Raw genomic sequence first — 12,113 nt, 5'->3', positions numbered from 1 at the left:
CATGGTTTTGGCCCAAATATCAATGGGTGCAAAACCCCAAGCTTGGGTTCCAAGCCCCCAAGTGACTCTTGTGGTGCTCCAACCTCCAAACCTCAAACCCTAGGGCTTGGAGTACCTCCCAAGCTACTAAAAATTCAACAAATGCCCCACTAATAGAAGATGAAGTCCCTTCAGAAGATCCTCATAAGGCCTACCCCAAACTTCTCTCCGTGACCTGTCAGGTTTTTCAGCACCTTAAACCTTAAAATTGGTTGGGTACATGAAGCACTGTAAAGTTATGTTGATTTAGAGTCGCAACACTCATAATTTTATCGACAGGAGAGTGGCACAAGACACCCATTTTCATTTACATCCCATAACTATTTTTAAATTATGATTGCCAAGGGTGGTATGATGAAATGCAGGGTTTGCTATGGAAATGAAAAATTACAAAAAAAAACATTTTTTTATATTGAAATGGGTGATTGTGATATAGTTTTATGGTAGAATGGTTATTCACTTTGGGACCAGTCACTATGAAGTTTGAAGAATTATACATGGGATTCATGCAATAAGGGCATAAACATACCCTCAAGGGAGTTACATCTAGTCCCCCTAAAATTTCCACCTCTCATTGTATAGAGAAGTTGTCGAAGAAAGGATAGCCAAATATTATTCCATAGTTTAATTCAATATATGTAGTCACCAACACACCATAAGAGACTCACCTTGATTTTTAATTGGTTCACTTTAAGAATGAACAAGTGTTTGATATGACACAAGGTTTACCACCTTCATGTGGCAAACGTTACCATGGTATTCCCATCATTCCAAGTAGTCAACCACCCAATGTGTGTCTTTGTTTATTGGCATCCTTTTGCACAAAAAACTGAAATTGAAAAGATAATTCAAGAATTATTGGAGGTATGAGTCATATAACTTGGTACTAACATGTACTCATCCTCAATGGTCATGATATTAAAGAACGAAGGTAATTTGCACGTGTTCTAATTTCTAGGTTGTCAATAAGTTGACTATCAAGGACAATTTCGTGTCCCAATTATTGGTGATGTCTTGGAAGAATTTCATAAAGCCATGTTTTTCTTTAAAATTAGCTACCACCAGATCAAGATGAAAGAGGTGGACATCCCTAATAAAAATTTTCCTACATATGAAAGTCATTATGAACCTTTACTAATGCATTTTTTTGTTTGTAATGCTGTATCAACCTTCCAAAGCTTCATGAACAAGATGTTTACCCATTCCTATGCAATTTTGTGCTAGTACTCATTTATGTTATTTTGATATTAATTAAACATGGGAAAACCACATAGATCATGTTGATTAAGCATTCCAACTCCAATAGGATCACTAGTTATTCATAGAATTCTCAAATTTGTTTTTGGGGGCTTGAAAGGTTGAATACTTGGGTCAAATTATAAGCTAGGAGGGAAAAAAATCTTGGACAGCTTGCATGGATTCTTAAGACTTACAAAAAACTACAAGAAGTTGTGAAAAATTATGGAAAAATTATTTCACCCTTAAAATTTCTACTCAAAAGGAATGCCTTTGTTTGGAATGAGGTCATTCAACAAGGCTTCTCAACTTTAAAGCTTTCCATGTGCACAACTCCAGTATTATTGTGCCATATTTGACCAAATTCTTTTATATTGGATTTGTTAGTGTACGTGCACATTTTCCTACATATTTCCAATATTTAGGAGGATTGCTACTTATAGCATGTCTTGATATCCTTTTTTATTATTAGGATGTCTGTTTATAACATTTCTATTGTTAGTTTGTCAATTGTTAGTATGTCTATTATTTTTCCCCAAGGAAAAAACCATTATTTCCATTAATAAAAATGAAAATTACATGTTGTAGTTGCCCGAAGACATATTAGAAATGACTATGTGACATACTATAGCTGACCAAAATAGATGTTCAAGAACTAACTAAAAATGTATATCTAGAAAAATAGAATCTATTTGCCTAACCCTTTCTAACTTTCTTCTTTTCAAGTTTTCGCAAGACTCCTTGTGAAGGAGTGGCACTAACAATTGCCAATTGATTTTTATTTTCATTCAAAGAGACTTCTTTTTCTGAATCCAAGCTCTCTGAGGCATGGGTTCATTTCATTCCACCCATATCTAAATGAGGGGGTGCGTCCATCAGCTGTTGCACTCCATTCCCTGATTTTTCAAAAGTTTTTTTGTCTATGGATCATTGCTCCAACTTCCTCTTCCTTACTGGTTTTCGATGTGCCTTGTTGAACATGTACCTCCTCACTCATCTCATTCACCACAAATTATTCATTCTCTTCTTCTGAAATATGTGGATCTGGAACCTGCCATCCCTTTTACTTTTTGGGTTGTTTCTTTTTCTCTATTTGGAAACTCCTTTGCTTGCAGACATGTATTTTGTAAATGAGGAGTCTGAAGGTAAATGTGACACCTAAATGTCATGTTCTCAAAGTCTAGAGGCTGGGTCCAATGAAAACTATTATGGAGCAAGTGGATGCTATCAGGTAGTCCCTTGCTAAGATCCACCTCTACGCAGATTCAGGCAAAGGTAAAAATACCTTTATCAACTCTCTCTATATCTGTCTTGATGTATTTTCCCAGCGTATATCTAATTCCCTCTAACACCTGGTGGTGCGAGAAAGGGAGAGGAATATTATACATTCTTACCCATACTGGAATTTTAGAAACCACCAAAGTGTTAACATCAAATCATGGAATCCAAGGGGTAATAAATAGATCCGCACTCTCCCAAAACCATAGACCTTCATTTAGAGCATAGTCCAAGTCCTTATGGCTGTCAAATTTGATGATAACAAATCCTTTATAACAGAGATGAATGTCGTAGATTGGCATCCAATTAGAGAATATCCACTACTGAAGGTCCTCTAAATTGGTTCAGAAAGCATTAAACCTGTACACAATAGCTCGTGATTGGACAATGTCAAATAGATCCTTTACCTCTAGTATATTTATTGCCATTGCTAGAGCATGTTCCATTTGATCAACAATGCAGAGGCCCGATAGGTTCTGGCCTTGCCCAGATGATGCAGGCTTCTTCCCAGCTGTCTAGAATGAATTAGAAATTTTCACCTGATCAAGATGGGATATAGATACTCCCTTATTTTTCACTGCATCCTAATATGACACTGCACCCTTTGGATTGCTAGATCAAGATGAACCTCCTTGAAGCCTCAAATTTAAGATTATGGTGGATGAAGGAATAATGTTATAATCGTGTAACCTCAAGTCATCTTGCATTGATTTTCCTCCACAGATCAGGCTTTATAAGATCATCGAAATACCCAGAATATTTTGGATATTCTGCTTCAATGTTTTAATGCGATCAGAGGCATTAACCCAAAATAAGGTTGATTTTCCACTAGGGTTTTAAGAAAAACTTGGAAATATATCTCTGATCCTAGATCTGGATTCCACATTCGATATTCACATAAATATGCAGCCAAATCTACGTAGAAGTAAGGATATGAGGGAATTGGACTTGAGAAAATATGTAGCGGGAAAAAAATAATTCATAACCGAATTCCATTCCACCGATACCACCCGATCTACAGAAGGGAAACACTAAACTGTCGAATAAAAAAATAGGCAACACAGCTCTACAGTTAATCCTCCATTTCGACAGATCAATTCACTCATAGAATTGAGGATCTCTAGTTCCATTTGCTTAAATCGCAGATCCACTGCAAGATCAGTTCTAAACAAACAATACTCTACTATAATCAAAGTCTTACCTTCCGATCTGAACGAAACCTCACCTGCAAAATATAGAGGGAAAGGGATAAACACCTTATCAAGGATCACCGCCTGCCTAAACAGATCTAGACTTTGGCACATGAGGGAGATGCCATTCACGAACATTTGAACCATCATGCATGGTAGGAGTAAATAAGAACCATGTGGTGGAAGACTGATACGGAACACTCATGATAACCCTGGCCATCGTTCCTTTACCTCCAACCAATTAACATGTCTATTCTTAGCATGCTTATTATTAGCATATACATTACCCGTAGGTGGCCTATTTATAACATGTCTAATTTTAGTAGGTTCTACCATATAAGATGACATGTGGCATTGACAAGGCGGTGTTATAGTAGTGACATGGCATCATAATGCACTAGCATAGCCCTATCCATTACCCTTAGCATTATCCTTATTCTCTTCCTAAACAAGTGAAAAATGATCTTTGTAGAATCCATTTCTATTTTTGAGGTTCAACGCATCCACTTAGCTATTTTATTTTAAGAACAATAATAGGATCTAAGTGTGCGAATATACTAGATTAGCTACTTGCAAAACAAGAAAGAAGAGAGAATAAAAGTACTGAGATATTGACTAATGAGCCAAGGAGACAATTCAAATTACTCATAAAATATGAGTTTATATGATTTCTGAACATGGATACAACATACAGACACTCTAGGATGAATAAGAAATTCATATTAGGTTGGGATCCCAACAACATGCACTTAGTTTACTAGAAATCATTTTCCTTAGTTGGCAAGTGAGTCCAAATTAGTTTGGGAGACCCAAAATTAGCAAAATATCCTATAATGGAGTGAATTGGAAGCAAGTGGACTTAGAAATCAATTAGAACTGATCAATAACTCTCACATGCAAAACATTTACCAATTAAACTAGGATAAACTCCAAAATAGGACTAAAAGTCAACTAACAAGAGGAGGAGAGAGAAAAATGGTGACTAATTTCTAAATATTAGGGAGGAATTTGACAATCACCATAGGGAGGCCTATTCATGAGGGAATGTACATTAATTGAGTGGAATTATCCATTTAATCCTCAAAACAATGTTTAGTTAGTACACCATGTCATCCTAGGTTGCACCCCTTGCTAAAAATAAAACCACTAAATATAGAAAACCCTAAAAATAGATAATGTGCCAAATGATAGGGAATGTTCAGTAGTGAATGAAAAGTGGTTCTATGTGCCCCTAATAATGTACAAAAAAGAGTCCAATGATGGCCATAGTGTATGTACTGATGTGATTTTGATGAACTATTAAGTGTAGTGTACACCAACAACCCCTTAAAGCCTAACTGGGGGTTATAGTAGTCAACGAGTCTTGGAAATTTTTAGTCATGTTAGGTACTCATGTATAACAACTATGTAAAAAAAATCAATGAATCCTATAAATTTACAACCATTTTAGGTACTCATGCAACAAGTTATTTAAGACACAATATGAGGAGAGTCAGGTAAAGAGGGAAATTCGATGGGAAGAAACCCCCCCTTAAAATACAATGCATACTATGTCATCTATGCAATTTTATGAAGAAGGATCGTGTTAATGAACAACCCCATCATGAATCTATTATCATATATGTCCTATACCATCATATTTGTCTACTAGTTGAGCCTTATTCTTGTTAACAATAGTAACATGAGCCTAGAGTACCAAAAAATTGAAAACTAGTTCCCTATGACGTGGAAGTTTCACCCATTAGTTGAGTAACTGATTTTAGAGTAACTAATTTTATGCAAAATTGCAACATACCTCCATCCACCCATAGCCCATACTAAAGGTAGAAAGTGGCGTTATCATCATTGACCCAACCTCCATAGCCCTGCAATCGAAATGGGGTCTAAAAATTTCATAATTTTTTAAACTCTTCCAAACCCAAAATAAACATGACCATTGCGTTTGGCTTGTTGAGAGCTTGTTGACAATACAAAATTTTATCTCAATCCGACTTTCGAATTGAGAGATATGGCCATTTATAGGCTTTGCCAATGACCTTTTGCCACATCACAATGTCCTACCACATGGAGCTTGTGTGGTCCCCACATGGTGCCCACATGGAATCCCATCTCACTACCATGTAATCCCTCTTCCAGCTCTATTTCATAGTGATGCCATTGTGGCACACCATTCAATCCTGACCTTTGTCCACAAAGACCATGATGTAACCCTCTTGGATGATCAACAAAGTGCATCCATCATAAGGGTCAACAACCCAAATTAAATGAGGGATTCCTGCTCATTGACATCACCATCTAAATTCCCTAAGATAGAAAACCTCTTCTGTCATTGCCGAGAATTACTCCATCTTAGGCGTTCCTATCTCGCTGATGTCTCCTTCTAAATCCCCTGGGATAGAACCTGTCTTTGTTAATTTCTAGGATATTTCTATTCCATAGGATGTGAATACCTCTACCGTTTATCCCTATCCCCTTATTCAAACCGCTGGAGTGACGTCATTCCCCTGTCATGCTGACCTGTATTAGAACATTTCCCCCCTGGGCCTTTTCTCGTAGCCCTCCTTTTGAAACCACCAAGGTGACATCACTCCAATGTCCTGATGACATCATCATATCCATGTGTCCATCCTATCATCTATATATATATATATATATATATATATATATAAAACTTCAAGATCCCCCTTGAATGATCAATGACCCTCATATGCCAGGGAAACTGACAGTCGAGATCAAATGAGGACCCCCCTTCCCCTCATGACGTCCAATGGGTGTGTGGGTGGGTTCCTCGCCCCCAGATAAATGATGGATAATCATTTGGAACAAATCAATAGAATGAGGGGGGCTCTGTCATCAACATTTTTCCCCTTCGAAAACATGACACTAATAGGAATATTATCATTTCATAATGGAAGGAAAACTGACACTTAGTTATTTTGCACTCACTAGACTTGTTATGTATGACGGGATCTATTTGGTTTACACCATTATTTATAGAGGGCCTCCCTCCAAAACCTAGCTTTATGCCTCTATGAAACTCCTTCCTAGAACACAACCATGGTTCTTGTCCCCTCTGAGCTTTTATAATTAACACACACACACACATAGCTATGCTTATCCTACGACACTTAGTCAATAAGGATGTTCTTCTTGAGCTTGTGCCACCTTCCTAGTTGAAGGGGCTTCATCGGGGAGTCTCTGCACTTGACCTATCCTTAATGTGCTTAACATTCACACATACACACACGGATAAGCATGCAAATATAATGTTATCCCTCCTGAGATTAATGATACACATAAGGGCCTATTATTTAAAATTATTAAGATACAAGAATTCAATAACCAATAGACTACTCATCTCTTATGCTTAGGCCAAGTAGGTTGATTTCAAGCTCATATTATCACATAGATTCACACATCCTATATACTCGAGCAGTTAAGCCAATCTGATATTCAAAATAAACACAAGAATTTAAACCATTCCTTAGAAATTACACAAGAAATCAACATTTCCTATTCAGACATAAAATTAACATTATTCACACTCAAAATGGCATTTAAATAGCACAATAAGTATATATATAAAATTCAGTTGCACATAGAGAAAATATGCACTTATCTTATAATGAAGGACCCGACAACTGAGATTAGGACTCTAACTCTCCGCCCAATGTTATATTGGCTTGTACTACAACCTTTCTTGCATCCAATCACTCCCCAGCTAGATTTCAAAGCTTGAGGAAGAGTGCTCAAGGGAATAAAATCAATGCTACCAATTGAAACAAGGTCTCCATAGGTCAATCCACCTCTACCCACCAACTAATCAGGAAGTCAAATACAGGGACCATGTTTTCTTTAGGTGTTCTCAACAACTCTCTACTATTATACCACGAGGATTTTAACTTAGTCATAATCAACACAAGGTTATTTATAGGCATAGGGAGTCACAACTCGATTTCAAGAGAAGAGTTTCATTTTAACATCGGAAGTTTCATTAGTTGGATAAGCTACTTTAGGAGCATAAAATTACTTCTCCAAGTAGTTCATCAATTATGGAAATCATGAGTGTTATCAGCCCCATGGCTATACCCATTGGTTCATTAACCCCCCAAGTACATGGGTGTTTCTTTCCTGACAAGTAGGTTTACCAATCCACAAGCTTCCTAGTGGGTCCATCAGTCCTAAGGAAAGCCACTTCTAGTGGGTTAATCAATCCTTAGGCAAGCCACTACTTTATGAATTTCATTCAACAAGCCAAGGCTAGGCTTCCTCAACTAGGATATCACTAGAGTGAACTCCATCCTCTCAAACTCTCTCTACATATTATCTTTTCTTATTCCTCCTATCGTGAGGAAATTTCCCCCCCTCCATGATTGAATCCATTCCTGAATCCATTCCCATTCATCAATGAATTCCCTTTGTGAATGAATGAATCAATTCCTTCCCCATCATTTAGAAGTTTCTTCACAACTTCCACTACCATTGTTGCAACCATATGTGGTTCTGCCATTGTGCCTTTGCCTAGGCCCCTCTCCTTGTCTCCGACTGGTGGTTATGTTCCAATTGCATGTGGTCCTGTGGGTGCTATCATGTTAGATCCCTGCATGATGCCCTTTCAGACTTCCTCAGACTCCCTCCTTTCTGCTAGCTCAACTTGGTCTTAGTTTCCTTGTCCCTTTTTCCTTGTGAATTTGTTTGAGGTAAGTATGGTTCTTGTCCTCTCTTCTCTAGTTGAAAGTAATGATGTAGTCAACCCATTGAAGGCATACAAGTCAATCTCCATGAATATAATTAATGACCAACTTCCTCCATTTTCTCAAGCAATCTCCCTCCCTAAGCTCTGAAATTCGTGTCCCAATTCTTAGCCATTTTAATTAGACAAAATGGCTATAATAGGGGATTATCCCAAAGGGGTTGTCACAAACCCCAACCCCTTGGAGGAGCACCCTCCTTAGTGTTCTATTTCCTAAACACAAATATAAACATGCTTGACCCAACCATAGATCATAATGATCTTTATAAATACAACTTAGTTTACAATTACATTTTTCATACACAGTTTCTTTCCTAGGAACTCAATGAGCATCAATTCATTAGCTCAACCATATTTCAATGGATCCTTTGTAGTTTTTGGTGCTTTTACTACACCCAATCCAACTTGATAACCTCACCCTTTTCGTAGATTCATCATCACTAATGCGCCATTGTGCACTTTGATATATTTAAGCTGGTTCTATTTGTCCTACAATCATCCTCATATGCTCGTGTTGGAAGTTCCATGATTTTAGTTCCTCATAAGCACATGAATTTTTCATGAGATTCATCATAAGGAAATTCTCAACAATTTTAAAACATACTCCTATCAATAGTTTTGTTCATGAGGTGAAATCTGCAGTTGCAAGTCACTTAATATCACAAGAAAAACATATTAGATCATAAATTCAAGCTACAACAAATCATAAGTTTAAGTTGAACTATTTGATTGTTTCTGAACTAGAAATAGCAAGAAACTAATTTTTAATATAATTATACTAATTATTTATATATAAAATAATATATTTTCACTAAATAAACCTCACATAAAATATGTTATTAAACTAAAAATCCAATCATAATTAAATATATCATTTAATCATATCACATCATACAAAACAATCCAATCAAAAAGATTGTTTTTTCTTTATATGAAAAAATAATACATTCACGTCAACAAAAAAAATATTAAGAGAATACATTCACTTTAACTAAAAATGGCTGTCTTCACATACCTAAGCATCATTTAAAATAATTTTATTATAATAACTTAGACCACTCTCCATCCCGATCTGTCACCTCATTGGCTCTTCTACCCTTGGCCGTTCATAGCCTAGCATTTTGTATTATAAGTAACCAACCCAAAACCAGTTGGGCAACAATTTCTTCCCCAGGGAATTTTGTGCATAGACATTTCTAATCGGCATCTGTAACCTTTGTCGTTTGTGATGGGCATTATGCTCCAAACACTCTTTAAAGGAAAGTCATGCATGTTCCCCAACGAGCACGCAACCCAGTTCTTCTTCACTGTTCTTCTAAGGTACTGCAAAATTTTGAGTATATTCGTGTAGTAATATGATCATTCTTGTCCCTCATACATGTCAGTAATAAAGTTCAAATTTTCAATAGTACAAACTTATTTGAATTCATGTGCATTTATTCTTCTGTTGCATCTACTTACCTGTTTTCAATCTCTGTTTTTCGTTGCAGTAATTTATAATAGCACCTCATGGCTTACAGTAATATGGCAACAGCTAGCTGCCATGGCCTGTATTTTATGAATATTGCTTCTCAAGAAAGTAATCTGAGGAGAGTTTCCATTCCCATAAAACGTTTTCATGGAGTTTCAAACTCATCAGGGACTTCTATTGGCGACCATCTGGCTGCTCGTGGTCTTTTGTCATACAGACATCTGGTCGTATCATCTGCTAGACCATCAAACACAGATGTCCAGTTGGGTAATCTGGCTGATCAAGCGGAGAAGGTTGTTGAATTCGATTTCAAGGAGTACATGCTTTCCAAGGCACTGGCAGTGAATGAGGCTCTGGATAAGGCTATCCCACTGAGTCATCCCAAGAAAATATATGAATCCATGAGGTATTCTCTTCTTGCCGGAGGAAAACGGATTCGTCCTGTTCTGTGCATTGCAGCTTGTGAGCTTGTGGGAGGGACCGAGGAGCTGGCCATGCCAACTGCGTGTGCAATGGAGATGATCCACACAATGTCTTTGATTCATGATGACTTGCCTTGCATGGACAATGATGATTTGCGCAGAGGTAAACCTACAAACCATAAGGTCTTCGGGGAAGGCACTGCTCTTGTTGCAGGGGATGCACTTCTTTCATTTGCCTTTGAGCACATTGCAGTGTCCACAAGCAAAACAGTGGGTAGTGATCGGATTTTGAGGGTGGTATCTGAATTGGGTAGAGCAGTCGGTTCTCAAGGGATTGTGGGTGGCCAGAGTGTAGATCTTGCGAGCGAGCGGGATGCTTCTGTTGACCTTCACACTCTGGAGTGGATTCATATTCATAAGACCGCAGTGCTATTGGAGTGCTCGGCTGTCTGTGGGGCGATTATCGGTGGCGCTTCAGAGGATGAAATCGAGAGAATTCGAAGGTTTACCCGTTGCGTGGGGCTTCTATTCCAGGTTGTAGATGACATACTCGATGTCACAAAATCGTCAGAAGAAATTGGGAAGACGGCAGGAAAAGATTTGGTTAGTGATAAGGCCACTTATCCGAAGCTGATGGGTTTGGAGAAAGCAAAGGAGTTTACTGTTGAATTGGTGAAGAGAGGTAAGGAGGAGCTATCTTGTTTCGATCCAACGAAGGCTGCACCTTTGTTGGGTCTTGCAGATTACATTGCACTCAGAGAGAACTGAAAAGCGTTCTTGAATGTCTATGTGTTATGTATCCGTTTAGCATCTGCTAAACTTCAATAATGGTGCCATATTTATAATGATTCTAATATGGATGGATGCTTTAGATTTCTTCAGTTTCAAAATATTATATTATTATTAATATTTTTGATTTTAGGTTTCTGGGATTTATAATTTAAATGTTACCAAAATATTTTTGGCGAAAATGATATAAAAGAAGATTTTTGTGATTCATCTTCAACACCAAAAAAAATATTTACGAACCTATTTCCCATCATCAACTGTGATTCATCTTCGATACCAAAATCTACGGACTTTATTTTATATATATCTATCCTCATCATTTTATCAAAAACTAAATCTACAGAAATTATAAATCTATGTTAATGTTAGAACTTTTTCAAAATACAGATATTCAAACATTTCAATTCCTAGTTAGCTGCTTGCTTGTTTTTGGGAAGTTATTTGGGTAGAATTGGCAAGTGGGTCAGGTCACTTTCATTGTAATATACAGTAATATAAATTGTATTGCCAACTAATCTATATTTTTGTGGCTTTTGGCTAGCTATTTAACTAATAAAATTAGTTTATTTTAATTTATCTCAATTAATTAATTAATAATAATTTAGGTATGGAATAGAAGTAGTGTCAATTTTAACTAATTTATATTTTGTGGCTTTTATTTAGCTATTTAATTAACTAATTAGTTGTTTAATTAATTAATTAATTGTTTAATTAATAGAATTAGTTTACCTTATTTTATCTTTTTTTTCCACTGGAAAAATCCGTAATTTCCATTATATTAAGAAAATTACATATAGTAGATGCCGTTGGCATATGCTGTAGTGTTCATACAAAATCCACCACGCAGGGTGATGTATCAGAGTATATACAAAAATGAGATAGAATATATATGAGTATGGTTGTAAAGCCTGTTCGAGATCATGTAGGATCTATTT

The 12,113-nt window shown here is 36.7% G+C and overlaps 1 protein-coding gene across 1 annotated transcript; it reads left to right on the top strand.

The window, feature by feature from the left end:
* Positions 1 to 9,895: 9,895 nt before the first annotated feature.
* On the top strand, positions 9,896 to 11,254 carry LOC149246794 (geranylgeranyl pyrophosphate synthase 7, chloroplastic-like). Its single transcript, XM_089455755.1, has one exon. It carries the CDS (start codon positions 10,006 to 10,008, stop codon positions 11,155 to 11,157), a length of 1,152 nt encoding a protein of 383 aa, XP_089311881.1. The 5' UTR covers positions 9,896 to 10,005; the 3' UTR covers positions 11,158 to 11,254.
* The last annotated feature ends 859 nt before the right edge of the window (positions 11,255 to 12,113 follow it).

Source organism: Pinus tabuliformis, chromosome 7, assembly GCF_031772625.1.
Source record: "Pinus tabuliformis cultivar Carrire ecotype Pingquan chromosome 7, CPIR1, whole genome shotgun sequence".
NCBI classification, from domain to species: domain Eukaryota; kingdom Viridiplantae; phylum Streptophyta; class Pinopsida; order Pinales; family Pinaceae; genus Pinus; species Pinus tabuliformis.
The sequence above is the reverse complement of the archived record's forward strand: the minus strand, read 5'-3'. Positions and strand labels throughout refer to the sequence as shown.

Bases quoted from the DNA above. Each gene is read 5' to 3' on its own strand.
- LOC149246794 (XM_089455755.1), top strand. From the start codon at position 10,006: ATGGCTTACAGTAATATGGCAACAGCTAGCTGCCATGGCCTGTATTTT.